Here is a 19869-nt window from a genome sequence, read left to right on the forward strand (position 1 = left end):
GAGAGAAGGTGGAGGATGGCATACAGCACAGGGAACTGCATGAGGTGGCACATATAATACAGAATCACATAATGCATTGAGTTGGAAAGGCCCCTAAAGCTCATCTTGTTCCAATGTCCCTGCCATGGCAGGGACACCTTCCACTGTCCCAGGTTGCTCTAAGTCGTGTCCAACCTGGCCTTGGACATTTCCAGGGATCCAGGGGCAGGCACAGTTTCTCTAAGCACCCTGTGCTAGGGCCTCCCCACCCTCACAGGGAAGATTTTTTTTTTTTTTGTATATCGCAAGTCCTGCCACATCACCAGCTGTCAACATCTTCCTGCTGCTCACCCCGAACAGAAATATCCACCCTCAGTTTCATCCCTGTCTCCCCGATGGCTCCAAGCCTCATTTTGGTGACATCCAGTTCTCAGCTCTGCCCTGATGTTGCAGGAAGTTCCCCGTGCCCGGACAGGGTTTGCTGGGACTTTTCCTGCGGTGTGTAGCTGCCACTCTCAGTGACGTCTGACTCAGCCACCTGCACACACGTGGCCCTCTGCTTTCCTCGTGTGCCTGTCCCCAGGCTCAGAGAGGCTGTTTGCTCTCACGCCCTCACTGGCTGCTTGCACTCTTTTCTCCGAGCTGCAGTTCCTCACCTGTTGCCCCAGGTTTGCCTGCTTTTTTCACTGTTTGCATTTTGTTCTCCCGCAGCTTTAAGAAAACTATGTATACTTTTAGAATTTATCTACTTTGTTGATGTATTTCTCCTCTGGGAGGAGAAAGATGATTGATGGTGGTGTTCACCAGCAAGGCCAAAGAGGTGCCTACCTGTGTAGCCAATCTTTGGCCTGCTTGTCAAAGTGTATATAAGATGGAGTCAGAAAAATAAAGTAGAGAGAGCTTTCCCTGCTGACCTTTCTGCTGTCTGCTCGTCCTCTCGTGTCAACACTCACCCTCTTTCTGAACGGCGTGTTTAATTTAAGGGCGGTAGGTTTTTTTTCCTTTGACTGCTTTTCCCTCAGCTCTGCCCCTGTAATCACACAGCGCACCACTGTCAGCGACAGCAAACTCCTCCATTACGTAAGGACAGGCACAAACCTGCCCTTCCCTGCCTGCCCTCTTTCCTTTTCTGGATTTCTGCTTTCTAGGTCTCCTCACCCCATTACAACTCGTAGGTTTGGTCTAGTTCTGCTGCTCCAGGTGTAATCACTGGAGCCTCAATAAAAGTCAATTTGCCTGCCAAATCCTTGCCATTGTTGCACTGTCCTCATTAATGCACTTTCAATAGTCCTATTCTGTCCATGAATATTTTACACACACCAGCAATGGGAGATTTAATTCCCTGTGAATCACAGAACGCTGTACACCACTGCTGGCTGTACAAGGAGTGTGTGGGACAGCAACCAGCTCCTGGCAAAGGGCAGGCAGCAATATTCCGAAATATTTGATCCCAGAAAGTGCCTCCTGGTGAGATGCACTAACACGGTATTCACAGCACCACAGAATCCTAGAACAGTTCAGACATTAAAATGAAAGGGACATTAAAGATCGTCTCCTTCCACCCCCCCTGCCACAGACGGGGACACCTTCCACTAGACCAGTTGCTCCCAAACCTGTCCAAGTTGGTCTTGAACAATTCCATTCACACAAATTAACCCAGGGCAGAGTTGTAGAAACCAGGAAGGCTTCTCCAAGCCAAATTTTTTTCTCTAGGAAAAATGCCTTGTTCCTTGTGCGTCTTCCCTGTCAAGCGGGTTCAGGCAGCACATCCCGGCAAGGTGCAGGGAGGGCAGACACCCACCCAGTGTCAAACTTCATCAGCGGAGGTTTAGGTGGGACATTAGAATGAATTTCTTCACAGGAAGGGTGATCAGACATTGGAACGGCCCTCCTAGGGAGGTGATGGAGTCACTGTCCCTGCAGCTCTTTAAGGAAGGACCGGGCATGGCACTTGGTGCCACGGTATTGTTGGGTCACAGGTTGGACTCGGGATGGTCGCACAGGTCTTTTCCAACCGAACTGATTCTGTGAACCCCTCCGCGAGCCCTGAACCTCACCGCGGCCCGGTGTGCGGGACTCGGGCGGGCTGCACCGGGAACTGGACGCAGACCCTGCCATGACAACAATCGCCCCTCAGCCCCGCTGGCGGGCGGGGCCCACCGTCACGATTGACAGCCACATCGCCCAATCAGCGCAGCGTTCTCAACCTCGATTCACAGATTGATAGTCGCCTTGCCCAATCAGAACGGCGTCCGCTGCGCCTTCCCCGCCCCCCGCCCGTCCCGCGGCTTCTCGCGCAGCCGGCGGGGTCCGCCGGAAGCACAGGTGGTCGCTTCCGGGCGTTGCTAGGCAACGGGGACAGGCAGCTTCCGGGTGGCGGGTGCACTTCCGGGTGCGCGGCGGTGTTACCGGCTCGGGGGCGGCGGCGGCACCACCATGAGCACCATGTTCGCCGACACCCTCCTCATCGTGTTCATCTCCGTCTGCACCGCGCTGCTGGCCGAGGGTGAGCCGGGCAGGGCGCGGCTGTGCGCGGAGGGCGGCCGGGAGCAGCGGCAGGGGCGGCATTGGGGAGAGGGGGCTGTGAAATGGGGCTCGGTGGCTCGGGGTCCCCTGAACCTCCTCACGGAGAGGACAGCGGTGAATCCCCTCCCTGAGCAGCGCTGAGCTCTGGTGCAAAGCACTGAGAATTGGGGTTATTCCCTCCAGGAGGAAGGATGAAAGAGGACGTAGTGGTTTTCTCCCATAGCTGTTGTGGCAAGAATGCGAAGAACTCGCTTGACCTTGCAGTGGTGGAGGTTTAAGCTGCCTGAAAGGCTTTTTTATATTTCAGTGGTTAAAATAGGGGCAGCTTTTTAGGGAAGTGTTGGATAGTTGCCTTTTGGGTTAGTCACAAGTCACAGATCCCCTTTCTGGCATCGTGCTGTCAACCCAAATCCCCTTTTTCCCTTTTGTCCCCAAAGCTTCATCCCACACCTGCAAAATAGGTTTATCAATAAAAGTAAAAGCTGAAAACTTGTTTCAGTTTTGCACCTAGAGTTCATTTCATGGTTTGTTTTGCAGTTCCATTTTACATGGAACTTGGAGATTTGAAGGAAGGGGATGGTGCAGTTTGCTGGTGCTTTGTGCTCCCCTGGCTGTGTCATAACGGGGTTTTGTAGACATAAAGTTTAATTTCTGCACGTGGATTGGCTCCCTCATATCGGCATTTTTGCAGGGGGTTTTAACTTCCCTCATCACTGGCTGAGTGTTTGTTTCAGGTATAACTTGGGTGCTGGTTTATCGGACAGACAAATACAAGAGATTAAAGGCTGAAGTGGAAAAGCAGAGCAAAAAATGTAAGTACTCACCAGGGGCTGGAAGAAGCTCAGCCAAAGACCTTTTGCCATGTGTAAATTGCTCCTCCTGTCAGTGGAGGACAGGTGGAGGTAAGAAATCGGTATTGGCATTTATGAGCAGCCAGTGTCTTGAAATTAATGTCTGAAATGCATTCAAACATGCAATTTCTGCCTTTCAGGGCCAAAGAGGGGACTTTGAAGTCTGTAGAAAAAAAGAACTAGGGTTGAATAATGAATACCACAAGGCAGAAGCATTTTATGTAAAGATTAAAAGTGGTGATTAACAGTGGGAGATGAGTAAAGACAAAGCCATCATAGAAAGGTCTGAGCAATCAGCTGATGTAAAACCAAATTCTCCAATTTAAACCAAGGAAGTAGTTTGGGAAATATTAGGAAATAAGTCCCAGGTTCATTCCATAGAGAGGAGCTTTGGGCAGGGGTAAACACAGGATGGAAGAAAGGAAAAGGAAGTGAAGAGTGAGCAGTCAGATGTGCATCAAATATTGAAAGAAATGATATACAGGAGGAAACATGGAGTGTTACTTAAACCTATCTATATCAGAAGCCAAGTTGCAAAGGAGAAATTCTGACCTTTCAACCTCAGCTGTGTGCACCCTACCCAAGTTACAGCAGTGAGAGCCAGCACATGACAGCTGGGGCCAAAATAGAGCTGGTTTTACCTTACAAATGTCTCATCATGGTGTCAGTGCTCTTTAATGCATGAAAGAACAATATTATCGCATATTGCTTTTAACAGCCCAGCTTATTCCAGCCTTCCCCTGGGCATTTTAAACTGAGGAGATGAAGTATAGTTGTGTTTGTGTCACAGCTCTGCCGTTAGGGGCATTTGTCACCACAGCAGATGGGGATTGCATCTCTGCCTGCCTCACTTGAATCCCACTTGTCCTGTGTGTGGGATGGAATTAGCCCCAGAAGAGTAAGTTAGAGAAGGAGTTGAAACCCAGCTGCAAACTTGGTGTCCTTTCGTGTTTGTGCTGTTCAATTCCAGAAGCAGTTAGCAGGGCTTAATCTCTAGGGCTTAATGATTGCTGTAAGAGTTTAATGCAGCTTGCTTTTATCGCTCTCCTGGTGTCTGGGCTATCATCTGTGAAGGGAGAGATGTGAGGTTCATGCATCTCAATTAGTTTCTGATCTCCTTCTTTGATTCCCCACCTCCCCCTCCCCAAAAAAAAAAAAAAAAAAAAAAAAAAAAAAAAAAAAAAAAAAAAAAAAAAAAGGTAAAGCTGAATAAAGAGTCAGTAAAAATTCAGCTTTGCTTTTTTCCCTTCCCCTCTTGTGCTGAGGACAGCTGGTTGACCTGAGGGTTACAACTTGCCAAGTGGACCACTTGAGCCACACCTTTCAACTGTTATCTAACACATCTCAAACAGGAAAAAACACATTGGAGACCTTTAAGCTCTCCCGTGAGAGCCCTAGCTGATCCTTAGGATTTGCGAAAACAAAGGGGCCGGGTAGTGTGCTTGAGCAGACATTGTTACTCCTTAATTTCATCTCTTCCTGTCCTGTCCTTCCTAGGGAGAGGCACAGCATCGGCTGAGGCTGCTGCAGAGATTGTTCTGGGTGAATGGAGGGGTAAATGTACAAGGCTTGAAGGCTGTCCCTGGAATTTCTGATGTGTTGGTGTGGATGTTCTTGAGGGAATTGGGGCCAGGAGTTCCTCGTGCTTGGCATGAGGCTTAACAGCACTGTCTGGAGTTCAGAGCTGGGGCTGTGAGGTTATGGACCAGGGGGTGGACTGATGGGCGTTCCCTAGGTGGATTTGGCATAAGGAAGGTTATGGAGACAGGGTTCTGTGAGCCCTGGGCACGTTGTGTCATCTGACACCTCTCTCCAGTATTCCCTAGGGACACAAGCTCCCTGTTTTCCTCCCTGCCCACTAGAGATCCTCTTGTTCTTTGGGAATTGTGTCTCACTCCATTACCACGGAGGGATGATGTTGAGGTGACTTGTCTGGGCTGATGTGATTTTCTGAGCAGTTGGGACTGACTCACAGGCATTTCATAAGGCAGCTCTACAAATCCTGCTGTGGCTTGGAAGGTTGGCTTGTCTTCATTTCCTTTGGGCTTTGAAATCAGGGCCAGGAGGTCTGTGCTGGGCTGGTACTTTACGAGGGGAGCCCCAGCCTTCAGGTGTCTGTGAGCTGACAGTGAGCCAAGGCTCTTTGTTGGTAGAGAAGATATGATACGTGCAGTTTGCATAAATACAGAGAGTTTAAAGTAAGAAAGGGCTGCTCTCTGTTAGACCATGGTCATGCTTCATCATCCTTGCTTCGTGGAGTGCTCTTGTTATAGGTCTTGAACGAAAACGTCTCTTGCTTCCTGGAAAAGCCCTTTTTGCTGTCCCAGAACCTCCTTTGCAGCTGAGCAGCACATTTACTGTGTTCCCATTTCCCTGTGCTGGCTCTGCTGGCCTCTTTGCTGCAGTGGTGGTTGGTGGCAGGTGCTCAGTGCCCATCTGATTTGGGCTTTTAGTACCTTTGACCTTAGGCTTCTGCTTTAAAATATTGGAAATGCTTCAGTACTGATGAATTGAAGAATGGAGAGGCTGTGGTTGCCTGCTTGGCCAGCATTTCCCCTGAGAATGCCTGCCTGTGAAGAAGGGATGTAGGAGAACACAGGCTTTCCTGTATTTTGCTTCCCACTGCAGATAACTGGGAGCAGAGCTTGCCACAAAGCTCTTTTCATTCCACTCACTGAATCAAAAGTACTGTCTGATGCTAATAACAAATCAGCAAGGGTCACTTGAGCCAAAATTGTCCCCAGACTGCTCAGTCCACAATGTTATGGGCTCTTGACAGAGTTCAAAATTAACCCTTTAAATGTGTTTGTATCTTATCCAGAGTTTTGAAATTTTTTTTGTTACATCTTTTAAGTGATTGGTGTACAGCCTTGGTAGTCGATAATTTGTTGATTCTGAACGTGTTCTTAGTCCTACTTAACTGCCTTTTGTGCCCCTGCTCTGCAGAGGAATAAAATGTTTTGTTTGGTGTGTGGAAAAGGAGTGGTGGTATCACTGTGTAGAAATGATGGAATATCTTTTCATTTTGCAGTGGAAAAGAAGAAGGAAACGATAACTGAATCAGCAGGCCGACAGCAGAAAAAGAAGATAGGTAAGGCTAGTGCCTCAAGAGTGGTGGAAAGTTGAGAAACTGATGGAAGAGAATATCCTTTCCTTCCTTTCAAAGCTGTTTATTCATTTGCCTTTCTCTTCCAAGGAGGAGATACCGAGCCTCCTGATGGTTTTGATCAAATGGGTGGATCACTGAGAGGATCAGCACCTCATGCTGAGCTCCCTGACTTTTTCTCCCATTTTAGCCTTGATATCCATGGCTGTTACTAACTTCAGCTGTCAAAGCTCTTTGCTGCAGTGTGTGGCAGCTTGCTGTAGCTATAGGAGGACTGTAATTGTGATTTTAGGTCCTTTTTTTCCCCTTCATTTGAACACTTTAGAGCTGAAGATGTTCATGTTAACTGTAACCATGCTTAGATTAATTTCAATTTTGATAAATCAGTTTTGCTCAATTTTAGGCAGTGATTTATTTTTCCATTCTTTTTCATTGTCAGTAAGGTGAATTCTTTCTAGGTTAGGGTAACTCTTTAAGTACTGAACTAAGCAAGAACAGGGTAAAGAGATGTTTAAAGGTTTTAGTAGGATCTGCTATCTGCAGGACTCGCAACGTGCAGCAAGGCTCAGTTAAGTTATAACAGAGATTGTGGCAGGAACACTTCTGAGAGCTCCTGGGAGTTGGTTTCCTCATTCCTCTGTAACACCAGGTAGCTGGATTAATCAGTTGATCTGTACAAAGCTTGGGAATTATAAACACATCTTCAAACAATTCTTCCTAGGTAGAAAACCTGTTGTCGTTAGATTCCTGAAGGGACAAGAGCCAAAATGCTTCCTCTTGTGCATTTCAATTCTTAATCTTGACTAATCCCTGCGTGGAATGAACACTGGTGGATAAGGCAACTTTGAAAGTGATCATATGTAACAACTGCAGATAACATTAAATAAAAAAAGTGTGACAATGACTTTTTTGTAGGGGACCATCCAAGCTGTGTACCTTGCAGACAATATTTTACTTGTGCTTGGACTAAACCAATAAACAATAGAATCTGAGGACTTCAGATGCTCCACCAATCTTTATACACTGAAATAATCTTGTTTTGCAGATGAAAAACAAAGCACAAAGGGACAAAGATCAGAACTTAGGAAACGACCACTGCTTTTGTTTGCTGTGATGCCTGCTGGCCAAGCCTGAGATTCTGAATCTGATTTTTTTGGTGTTTTTTTTTTTTTTTTTCCCAAGTGCTGCATAACTTCAGTATTTCATTTGTGTTCAGGCAAAGATGAATTCTTGGTGTTTCTGAAGAATCAGACCCAAAATGTCACACTGGACTTCCAGAAAATGACTCACAGCTTTTTAATGGTTTTGAAATCTCTGATCTCAGTAACTTACTGGATGTCAAATCATTCTGCAAGATGGGGCATTGTTGTCACAGCAAATCTACTTGTGCTGGAGTTCTTCCAAGTTCTACCATTTTAGTTAACAAAAAGTAAATATTGAGCTGGGCTTTCTGGATAAGTAACAGCTGTGGTACAGACCTGCCTCAGTTGCCATCTGTTCCGTGCACAGAATAAGACAGGAGGTGTGTGGATAATATTACTTGGTTTCATAAGGGATGAATCATGCATGTGCACAAGGAGGTAGGGGGAAAGTTGCTTGGGAAGGCTTAATTTGGTGTTTCCTACTTAAAAAACTTTATTTGTAGCTGTAAAATGAACCAATTGTCACATTGTGTCTAAATCACTTGGGCACTGCTGGAACAGGACACCTTTAGCATTGGTGCAGTTTCAGTTTAGAGATGATTTGATAGCTTAAACCTTGCTACTGCTTTGTGTCCATTTACTTCTGGAAGAAAAGACAGTGACATTCCCAGAAATCCACATGAGTGCTGGATGGACATCAAAACTAAAACAAAATAAAAAGCCCCAGTACTGGCAAATTTCTCTCCCTCTATCATCATGGTTTGTGTTCTGATCAGCAGAGTAAGATGATTTTGGACTCCAGGGAGCTGCGTGTTAACCCAATCCTCTTTCTCTGTGTCTTTACCCAACTGTGAAGTACCCAGCAAAGTGCTTAACAGGCTGTTCATGTGTGATTTGGGCAGGAATAGACCATTTATGTAAGTTGGTAGATCACTCAGAACATGTTCATTTTGAATCTGTAGAAATAGGTGAGACAGGTCAGATATACTGGGCAATCAGAGCTGTGTTCTTTCCTCTATGTAACCTTTAGCCCATCTAAATAGATGGTTAGTTATGCAGCAGAGGGGAAAAAACAAGTATTTGTGCCAAATGTGATTCCTGAAGAGCTGGCCTGTGGTTGCTGAAATGTCCCAGGACACAACTTTCCACCTGGCTCAGGAAGCAGGTGTGTGGAAGGTTCCTGCCAGAGGGGATGGTTTGTAGTTAGGAGCAAGTGGAAATAGCAAAGAGGGGTTTAGAGGAACTGGGTAGGGGTGTTGCTGTTGCTTTTGGTAACACTGACTGTGACTCCCTGTGCTTAGGGGCTTGGTAGAGAATTGTGGAGTTTCTGAGCTGTGGGCCTCTTGTACTGAAACTTCAGTGGGGATCCATGGAAATTCCCATGCTGGATAGCCCTTGGCAGTCCTTCTGCATCCTCCCCTCTTCACTCCTGCTGTTCTTTAGCTATTTCTTCATTACCCATGTCCTTACTTCAGCTGGTTGTTGCTTCCCAGCCCTGGCTGCCCCCCTGGATCCCTCGGTCTGAGAGGAGCACAGGGCATGATGGGGACGTGGGACAGGAAAGGTGACGGATAGTGGATAATGCTGAGGGCCACAGCAGCCCTCCAGTGAGGGACATGGAAAATGCCCTCTTCAACATCTGAATATCTTTGAAGTCTGTGGTGATTTAAGGACAGACTGAATTTCCAAAATATTTCCTGCAAAGCACAGTAATACACTCATTGTTGAATTTCATTTCTCTTACCTCTTTGGAGAATCTCCTAGGGTGAGAAGGGTGCAGAATTCATTACTAAGCCCAGCAGGATTTTGGCCTTGCTGAGGTGCAGCTCTCAGCTCTCTGCATGGTTTTTCCCTTTCTGAGACCTCCAAAAGGAAATCCTTACTTACTCAATGCATTTATGATAGTGTGCTATCATAAATATATTGAAGAAGTAAGGATAATAAATAATAATAATTATAAAAAAGTAGCAAACGTGTGATATACTTGATACATGAAGAAATTGATCACTGCTCCCTTTGGGAACAGTGGTGGAGGAGCACTGTTTTTGTTTCCTGGCAGCAGTGTTCATGCTCCTGTGTGAGTTGGTTGAGTTAGCAAATCTGACATTGGGTGCACTTCTTTCAAAAGTGCTGAATGTGTGATTCCAGCCGCCTCCTCTCTTTGTGCCTGACTTGCTGCATGTTGCTGTGGTGGAGAAGCAGTTGGCTATGTACAGTTTTTCACTCTCTACTGTCTAGCAAAGAGAGCTGGAGTTGATTTTGGAAGTGTTATTTGTTTGGAGAGCCAAAGAGGTTAAGTTTTCCTGGAAATGAAAACACTCTGGTTTCTAGGTTGACATAACTGATTATAACTGTTGTTTTTGTCTTTGCAGAGAGACAAGAAGAGAAACTGAAGAATAACAACAGGGACTTGTCAATGGTATGAAAATTTAAAGCCAGTTCCCAACTGCTGAAGATTTCAGTCGGTTTTCCAACAGAAAGGCTTTGTTCAATTGGCAGACAAAGCTGCTTTTCCTTTGGAAAGGTCCTTCTGGATTTTCTCTAATAACTACAGATTTTAGTATGAGCCACAGAATTACTGCCTCATCTCATGCCAAACCTTAGCAGCTATTTTCATTTTTATAAGTCTCCATTATGTTTTTCAAAGTAGAATTAATTTTTGTGGCTTCCTACAACTTTGGCCATTGTAATGATCCCCTGCTGGATTTTATAAGCTTAAGGGAAAAAAAACCCAACCAAAACAAAACAGCCTGTGTAAGGTGACAGGACAATTCTTGAGCACTTTTTGGGTTTGTCTCCCTGAAGCAGCGCTTCCCATCAGTGCTCACACTGTGGCTGCCTTTGCACTCAATCTCTTAGGGACTTCTCCAGTCACTTTTACAACCTCTCAGTCTCCTGGGTCATCCTTTTTTTCTTCCATGTTGATTTCAGTGATCTGAACAAAGCCTGTTTGTAAGGGTGTGAGCTCATAATACCTCAGTGTAGGCCTGTTGTTTTAAATACCTCTGACCTTCCTGCTTGCAGGTTCGGATGAAATCCATGTTTGCCATCGGCTTCTGCTTCACTGCCTTGATGGGAATGTTCAACTCCATGTAAGTGTCAACTTCCTGGATTTTTTTCTGAATTTTTTTTTAAATTTCCACCTTCCCTTCATCATTTGAAGTGTTAGGAGTGACATTGTCCAGCCAAGACCTATAAATAAACAAATGCATCCATATTTCATATGAAGATGTGGTGGTTTGGTCGTCACATGCACATTCTGCTCGAGAGGGAACATTGAGTACTGAACACAACCAAATTGAACAAATTGCATTCAGTCTAGACACAGCTTTAATATCTTCTCTGCATGGGAACATCCTGATTAGGGCAAGTTTGGTGCATGTCAGGCAAACATCTTCAGTCTTCAGCTGCTTTGGCTTTGCTGTAATGGTGTGACCAAGGAATGCTCTTGCAAACAAAACTGGGTCAGCTCCCTTGCCCTTGGGAATGAGCTGTAATTGCAGAGTTTGTTGTTGCTCTACTTGAGGTAATCGGGGTCCAGATATAAACAGGTCCAGGCATGGGCTCCAAGCTTCATTTGTTTTGGAAGTGACCTGGGACAGGTGTAGTTTAAAAAAACAAACAGACAAGAAACTCCAAACTGGTTTGCATGGTTATGGACAGCTTTGTTTCAGATATGGAAATCTGAAAGGCTGTGCTTAGCTTTTAAAAGTTGACTCACTTGAAATATGAATTGTTGGCTGTTAAGTCTGAAGATGACATGAATATTGTTAGGATAACCTTTAGGAGGCTGCTTGATATCTGGGCAATATCCTTGCCCTGCAAACAAGAATTTACATTCTTGGGCACCAAAGCCTTTGGCTTCTGTGCTGGCAGCCCCCAGGATACAGTCAATTGTTATTTTACTGGAGATCTGTGGGTGGATAAATTGCAAACATGGGGTAACATAATAACAGAAGTGCCACTGTGTGGATCCTTTATTTATTCAGCTTAGTCAGACTTCAGCACTGAGCATTCTGAGCAGAGCAAAGCAGCCCAGCACTGGAGGATTTTAAAATTTGTGTACAGCCTTGAGTCAGTGATGTCTCATTTCAGTGCAGCCCTGAGCAGGGCTGGAGGTGCATCATGAGCAAGGAGGAGTCTGAGGGGACATTTGTAGGGTTGCACTTGAGACCTCCAAGTGCTTGCCTTGCTCTTTAGGTACAATACAAACACCAGCTCCTGCCCCTGAAGCAAACTGAAAAACAAACTAAAAATGCTTTACCCCACTGTGCCCACTTTCCTAGAGGAGGAAGAGGCAGTTGCTCTGAGTATTCCGTGACTAACAAGTACTACAGAACTGTAGGTTTGTTAAGAACTTTAGGAAGGGGGTGATTTGGGTTAAATTCTATATGACTCCTCCTTCTATAGATACTAACTTAAAAAAAAAGGTAGAAGAAAACAATAAACTTCTACCAAGTTTACTTGTCTTGTTTATCTCTTGAGGATTCCTGCCCAAGGAGACCACGCTACTGAACAAAAAATTGACGTGAACCTTTTGAGCATATCTTTTATTTAACTGCCTCTTTCTTTAGAGGGAATCTGAGCAGCAGGAGTATCCAGTAGTATCCATGGAGGCACTTGAGTGTGGTAGGAAAAGGAGGAAAAGGGTGGCTGACACCTGTAATGGCTGTGGCCACGTTTGCTGCTTTTTCTGTTCTTGAATGAGTCCATGGCTGCTGGGAAAAAAGGAGCAGGAATTTTGTGGAAGCAGCACCTTTTGGACATGTACTTTGCAGATGCTGCTACTCTGTCTGAGCACCTCACCATTGCCAAGTACCCCCTTAGCCAAACTGGAAATCACTGGGATGATTTCCTGCTGTCATTCCTGGAGTGTCAGCAGTACTGGGGCAGCAGGTTGGACCGTGCTGGAAGGATGTGGAAGTGTCAGCAAGGCTGGTTTAAACCCAAAGAGCAGAATGTGTGCCCAAGACAAACAGCTGAGTGACTATTGTGGCTTAAAAGGTTCATTATGGCAGTGAGATCTGCAGCAGCAATGGCCTCCAAGCCACCAGGCATTTCACCTGGGGCAGAAATTACCTTCTGTGTGTCTCAATTTTCTCTTGCCAAGAACTTTCTCATGCAATGACTCCTCTGCCTTACTCTAAGAGTCGTGTATTCTGGTACCTCTTGATAGCTGTGAAAACCTGCTGGAATTAAAAGCAGGTACCTCAGGGTGCTACTGCTGAAGTACTTGTCATTCTCACAGCAGGAATAACGCAGAATTTTAAGCCACTGGGGGACGTTCCAGGGAGATAAACATCCGTTCCGAGCTCCTTTGCCAAACTGCCTGTGAGATGTAAACAGAGTTGGCGTGTGTTTGAGCCGTGGCTGTGTGTGAATGCATCTCCACAGGAAAGGAGGCTCATTTAGGATCTCTTGAAACAAGAAACACCTGTTCGAAAATCAGCACATGCAGAGAAAATAACATCCAAATGTGCACATGCTGATGAGGCATCATACACATCTACATCAAAAGATTGGGTCGACTGTCTGGCTTGGGAGAAATCTTTGCAAACTGGCCAAAATTCACACTCTGCCTGATGCCCTGGAATGTGGGCCTGGAGGGATTCCAAGAGCAGGACATGCCGCTCGGAATATGCGGTATCATCCTGCCTCTGCACTGCCTGCATCCCACAGCTAATGCAGAGAAACTGGGGCTATGGAGTGTTCTGGTGATGGCTCTCTTGTGCATCCTGAGGAGCACAGCTGCTCCAAGGAAGGAGAAGATGTTTTTGATTTATGCTCTGGTTTAAAAAATGTTGCTTTGCTTGAAGCAAAGGGTCTGTCTTGTTGCAGTAACTGCAGTACAGCAGGGTGACAGTCATTCATCTTTTATTGAAGTGCTGACTCTGTGTGTGCTGGGAAGTGATCTGCTAAATCTGACTTAGGAATAAAATGCACCAGAAAATTGCAAAACACCAAGATTTTATGAATCAGCAGCTTGTCCAGCTGATCACTGAAACCACTAGGAAACACTTTGATTATGGCAAAATGGTTCCTGAGGGAATCCTACCCTGTGGAGGGTTTGGAGAGAGAGATGTCTTCATCCTCCTTGATGTAGTGTGTGGAGAGTGGCTGGAGAAGGCAGCAAGGCCTTTTAGCCTTGCATGTGGTCTTACCTGCTCTGGTGGCCTGTTGAAGATGCTCAGTTGTTCTTTCTATATCCAAAAGCTCTTCTGCTGTCTCCAGTGGTGATCCAGTGATCTCTTTTCCAGATTTGATGGCCGAGTGGTGGCAAAGCTTCCATTTATCCCCCTGTCATACATCCAAGGTCTCTCGCACCGCAACCTCCTGGGTGAGGATTACACTGACTGCTCCTTCATCTTCCTCTACATTCTCTGCACCATGTCAATCAGACAGGTGAGTACACCTTCCCTGGAAAGCATATACCTCTCCAGGAAGAGGAATATTGCACGTATAATCTTGGGATCTTTTTGTGATTTCTGTTTTTGTCTTCATTCCTGTGCCTCATTTCCAAAGCAATTCTAGGCTGGGATCATTAAAAGAGTCGCTGTCCTGGATGGGCCTGGAAGACTTGGCTGGAAACTTGCACCAGGGCTCTGGGACAAAATTGACAGAAATGGATTCAAAGTTATCACTTGTGTGATAACTTTGTGGATTGCCATACCAGGAGATTGTCTTCATCAGAAGCTGATCTAAATCCTGCTCCTTAGTAGTTACAACTTTTACAGCAACATGTGCATCTTTACAAACAGCAGCATCTTTAGGGGGAGCTTCCTAGGTGGCTTGCAGCTCTATAAAAGTTTCATCAATCCATAAAGTTGCTAGAAAAGTGAGGAAAGAGTTAAAGCTGCTCTTTTGGGTTTGTCCTTCCTGTTTTTGCTGGATCCTGATTTTTTTCAGAGTCTTAAGAACGGTACCTTTGGTGTCAAGTGTCTCCCAGCATTAGGGACGTGACACAGAGAGGGGCTCTGGCATGGTAAGCCAAGAATAGGCTCCACAGACCTCTCCAGCTAAGCTCCATTATGGAAGAGGTTGAGGATATCAGTGAGGATAAGGGACCTGTTCAGGAAGGTTCACTGGCAGCTCAGGTGGCGGAATGGCTGGTGAGGACAAGTGGGCCTTCTCAGTGCAACAAGAAGTCTGTTTTGTTTCCCATTTTCCCCACAGGGTGCTGGGGATGAGTTAATATGCTCAGGATGAATGCTGGTGCAACTAGCTGTAAATTAGCTTCTCTTCTGTATTTATGTTTCCCTTTTCTTTGATTCACTTCCTGAATTCTTGCTGCTTTTCTCCTTGATCCTGTTGTTTCTTTTCCTCAGGGGTGCCAAGGGAACCTAGACTAAGGGACTTAGACTTCAAGCAGATAAGCAAAGGGATGTGGTGTGTAATGCCAGGAGTTGAGGTGAGCTTGATAGAGCAGCTCCATAACACCAAATTCCTTTAGTCATAAAGTGCATGCTGTGGATGGAATTCTCCGTAGCTCTTTGTATTGGGTGCTTGTGCTGAAATGGATCCCAGTCTGGTCCTGTGCAAAAGCAGACAATGAACTGTAGAATCATTTATGCTGAAAGGATCACCTGGGGGTTATCTGGGCACCCCCTCACTCCAAGCAGGCCCAACTTCACCAGAGGCCTGGCAAGGGCTTCCTCACTGTCTTTGCTGCAAGAAAAACTTTCACTTCCCAGTGATTCAAGCAGGGTTTGCTGCTTTGAAAGCTATGGAGACATAGTGAGCTCTTAAGATCACCTTCCAGAATTCCTGGGATGCTGTGGTCTGATGCTGTTCCCTCAGGCAATTTTGGCTGGTGCTGTTCTCTGTTACCTGTTATATGGAAAGTCTTTTCTCTTCAGTGTCAGATTATGATAGGAAACTAAATAGCACCACCAGCAAGATTTTTCTGCACCCACTGGGTTGATTGGGGAACTCTCTTGCTGAAAAATCCCTTCTTTTTTTGTCTAAAAATATAATTCCTGTGGTTAATTCTAATGCTGGGGATTTCCTGATGTTTTATATGGGCAGCTTGAACTGAGGAGCAGAAATGCCAAGCTCTTTGCAGTGAGTTGGGCTTTCCATGAAACTTCTGGGAAAAAAATTGCCCTTGTGCTTTAGAGTTCCTGCTGATGTCCTTGTGGGGGAGGGAGTGTGAGTTTATTGCTTTGGAGAAGGGTGTGAGACTGCAATCTTTATAGTGCTGCTTATCTACGTGATTATGGTTAACAATTCCTGCACTACTCCAGCTGTCAGGCAGCTCAGCTTCTTCCTCCTTGCTACTCCAGGGAAGGGCAGTGACACCTCAGTTTGCACAAGAGGTCAGAACTGAAGCTGTGATTGCTGCTGGCATCCTGCTCTTGGCTTTATTGCTATTTGAAAGAACCTAGGTGATAACAGCATTGGGAAGAGGACTTCAGAGCTTGTGACAGGCCAGGGGAGAGGGCAGGAAAGTAATTAAGGGCTTAAAATGGTGCCAAAGACTTGCACTTCGTGCATTCAGTGACCTTGGAGGTGAAGGCTTTGTGATCCCTTGTATTTCAGTGTGTGCAGAAGGGAAAATCTTGCCAGATTGGCTTCAAAACAGGTGCTGGCCCAGGGCACAAGTGGTGTGGGAGCTGGTGTCTGGCTTGATGCTGCTGACACAAGAAGAGGAGGAGTGGAGATGTACCAAAAATCGGGGAAAAGGTAGTGAACAAACCAAGCAGACCATAGTCCCTCAGTCTTTGCGTAAATCCTGGAGCTGCCTGTGAAACCGTCAAAGACAGGGAACAGAGATGTTCCTGTGGAGCTCAGAGGTAGGGCAGGAACTCGGGTGTGTGTGAAAAAAACAGCGACCTGGTGGGAAATGCAGGGGAGTCTGTGGGGGTAGGAGACTTCCTGGGCGGTGATTAAAGTGACATTAGTGGGACAGGCAGGAGCAGCATCAGGGACTCTCTTCATGTGGGGGTGATAAACTCTTCAAACACTGACTGGGAAGCTTTGCTGCTTGTGACCTGGCCAGCATCTCCCAAAATAGTCACCTCGCAGTGAGTAACTTCCTTTGCGCCGTTCCCAGCTCTCCCTGGCACGTAAATCCTGTCCCCTAGTTCCTCCTGCCTTCCTGTTTGGAGAGAGGAGGGTTGCTGGGAGAGGCCTTCCAAGGGTCCTTGAGCTGTTGGGTTTTCAGCTGGGAAAGTCTGCTGCTGGGCTGGGTGGGAGGTGCAGTGTCAGGGTTACATCCTCTGTGGCTGCTCCTGGTTCTGAGCTCCCAGCCTTCACCTGTGCTCTTTGGGAAGAGGGATATGCTGCTGTTCCTGGGGTGTTTGCTGCTCTTCACTTCCTTTTCACATGCATCTGAACTGTAGATTAGGCTGCTTCTCATCAAAATCTATTCCCAGTGGGGAGCCAGCAATTATCCCTACTGCCAGGACTTTACTTTCCCACAGAGCCTGGTCTTAGGGCAGGGAGCCACCTGCTGCCTTGTCTGAGGTCCCTTCTGGGTTTGAAGACCAAAGCAGGAGCAGCCCCTGTGCTTCCTGCAGTCATTTGAGGAAAGATCAAAAGAGCTCAGATGAGGAATTTGGATCCCTGAATCTTACTCTTCCCTCCCTGCTCCTGAGGGGGATGGTTGTGTTTGTGTTAGAAGTAGACTCTGCAGATTTCCTTGTCCAACGGTGGTCCACAGCAGATGGGACAAGGTTTCTGCTGGACCTTGCCCCATCTTTGGTGTTTCCAGGTGTAGATTTCAGGATTGCTGTCCAACAAAATGTGCTTTGGAGCTAGTGTGCCATGCTTTCTGCCTTCCAGAGCAGGGGGGGGGATTGCATGGAAGACTAATGCTGGACAGTGTCTGTAGTCTGGAATTCAGACAGACACACTGTCATCTCCCTTCCTCTTCAAGCAGTTGGAATAAACTTTAGCACCGCAGTTCTCCTCTCTCTCTTTGCTAAAAGGAACGGGGAGGAGGCAGTGCACGCTTCCTTGGTTCCACGGATCCCTGCTGGGATCTCTGCGCCGCGGGTGAGCCACTGGGAAGCTGACAGGACACCGGTACTGCGGGCTGCTGGCTCTGCAGCACCCTCTGGTGTGCTTGGTCTGTCCCTTGACTGCTCCTTTCCTCCTTTCTGTCCCTGCCTCTACCGAAGAAACACCGAACAGCAAGCAGTTAATGCTCTCACGCATATTCAGTTGCTGAACATCAACCAGTGGCTGGTTTATGTATGCCATGGACTAAACCTGATGTAACTCCTCTTCATGTGTTCCTTGTGTGTGGGCTGAAACCTTCCTTTTCATAATCTCCAGCTGGAATGAATACCGATTTGATTTTATTTTAGCTACTGTAGAATTGCAAAACTATCTGCCTTTCTTTTTTCTTTTTCTTTTTTTTTTTTTTTTAAGTTTATTCACCTTCCATGATAAAAAAGTTCAAGAGCTCTGTGACCTTGCTGTCTGACCTATCCTGACAGTTACTTTGGAGAGGACACTCAGGCTTGAGGAGAACCCTTCCTCCTTTTGTTGTCTCGATAGCCAGCACTCAGGTGGTGACACAAGGGGGACACAATTGTTTTCTTCTTTCCCCTGCATCTCAGATGTCTCTGTTTTGCCAGCACTGCACGGGCAGCATCTTGAGCTGAAGTTCCTTACAGTGAAGGATGAAACGGAAAGAACTGATGGCTTTTTGTAGTTGCACTGTTGTGAAATTTAAAAGAAATTTCACAAAAATCGAGAAAAACATTCAAATTTAAGTATTTTGCTGTGATTTTTTTGGCTTATGCTTGGCTCTACTAATTAATTCTTCCCCTGTCTGTTGTTTTCCACTGAAACGCCCCGCTCGCATGCAGATGAGGTCATCCCAGTAGTCAGGTTTTGGGGTTTGCTCCATATGTCCTGTTATCCTGCATGTCTCCAGTGCCCCATTGTTCTGTGTGCAGCACTGGCGTTCATGTTAATTCTGGGACTAAGCTCCTGACTTGCACTTGGCACACGCTCTGGTTGCCATGCTGCTGTCCCAAATTCCAGCTGCATCAGGAGACTCCAGCTCCCATGGCCACCACCAGCAGTGCTTTCTGCAATTTGGGAAAATCAAGGGCTGCAGGGGCCTGCTGGGAACCTGCACTGCAGTTCAACTGCAGTTGTATTTTATGTAAATAGTGTGTGTAAAGACAGCTGACTGTGGGGTGTGCGGCTGAAAATGGGAAAGAATCCTCATCCAAAATATGGATTTGGTGTTCGGAGGCTTTTGTTGAGGTGGGGAAGAATGGCCCAGCCATTCTCGTCTGGCTCCATGCTGAGCTGTTCTGAACATACAGAGGGAGAGGTTCAATATACAGTAGCCAGATGGATTAAGACCATATGGGTGAGAACCTGGATCTGTTGAAAGAAGGGGGGAGGTTTTACTTGTGCTACTGGAGAGAGTCCAGCAGAGGCCACAAAGATAATTTGGTGTCTGGAATGTCTCTAATGAGGAGAGACTACAGGAGCTGGGCCTGTTTAGTCCAGAGAGAAGACTGAGAGGGAATCTCATCCAAGGAATGTCTCAAAGGTGGCTTTGAAGAGGATGGTGCCAAACTCTTCAGTGGTGCCCAACAACCATATGATGAGCAGTGGCCGTGAACTAAACAACAAGAAGTTCCACCTCAAGCTGAGGAAGAAATTCTTTACAGTGAGGGTGGCAGAGCACTGGAACAGCTGCCCAGGGAGGGCAGGGAGTCTCCCTCTCCGGAGACATTCCAAACCTACCTGGACACGTTCCTGTCACCTGCCCCAGGTGACCCTGCCATGGCTGGGGGGGTTGGACTGGATGATGTCTAAAGGTTCCTTCCAACCCCAGCTATTCTGTGAGCAGAGTCAGGGCTTCTTCCTCTTTGTTTGGCTTGTCGTACTCTGACCTACCTTGCTCTTTGTTGTTGTTCTTGCAGAACATCCAGAAGATGCTCGGCCTTGCTCCTTCCCGGGCTGCCACCAAGCAGGCAGGAGGCTTCCTTGGCCCCCCACCTCAGGCAGGGAAGTTCTCCTGAAGCACAGCCCTCACGGGAAGCCTGACCGGTGCAACAAGACTGCCTTGGGGAGGTAACAAGACGGGAATCTGCGTGAGGCATCACCTGCCCAGAAACAGGCTATGCAGTATTGAAACCATCATCCATTCGGAGTATTCCACCAGCAGTTGTTCGTTCATCCAACCAAGAAACTCCTCTCGGAAGATAACGCGACCTTTGTTTCTGAGTAATAAACGGCATGGGCATGTTAATTTCTGTTAACAATGTCTCTTAATTGGGCGATGGGGAGCGGG

The 19869-nt window shown here is 46.5% G+C and overlaps 1 protein-coding gene across 1 annotated transcript; it reads left to right on the top strand.

The window, feature by feature from the left end:
* The first annotated feature begins 2372 nt into the window (after nucleotides 1-2372).
* Nucleotides 2373-19827, top strand: TMCO1 (transmembrane and coiled-coil domains 1). The gene is made up of 7 exons (XM_066324772.1): nucleotides 2373-2485; nucleotides 3240-3317; nucleotides 6388-6447; nucleotides 9977-10023; nucleotides 10629-10696; nucleotides 13862-14006; nucleotides 19499-19827. The coding sequence occupies exons 1-7, from the start codon at nucleotides 2416-2418 to the stop codon at nucleotides 19595-19597; spliced, it is 567 nt and encodes a 188-aa protein (XP_066180869.1). The 5' UTR covers nucleotides 2373-2415; the 3' UTR covers nucleotides 19598-19827.
* Nucleotides 19828-19869: the final 42 nt, after the last annotated feature.

This window comes from Sylvia atricapilla, chromosome 9 (assembly GCF_009819655.1).
Source record: "Sylvia atricapilla isolate bSylAtr1 chromosome 9, bSylAtr1.pri, whole genome shotgun sequence".
In the NCBI taxonomy this organism is placed as follows: Eukaryota; Metazoa; Chordata; class Aves; order Passeriformes; family Sylviidae; genus Sylvia; species Sylvia atricapilla.

Bases quoted from the DNA above. Each gene is read 5' to 3' on its own strand.
- TMCO1 (XM_066324772.1), top strand. From the start codon at position 2,416: ATGAGCACCATGTTCGCCGACACCCTCCTCATCGTGTTCATCTCCGTC. The intron at 10,024-10,628 runs GTATGAAAATTT...TCCTGCTTGCAG, and splicing joins ACAACAGGGACTTGTCAATG to GTTCGGATGAAATCCATGTT. The intron at 10,697-13,861 runs GTAAGTGTCAAC...TCTCTTTTCCAG, and splicing joins ATGGGAATGTTCAACTCCAT to ATTTGATGGCCGAGTGGTGG.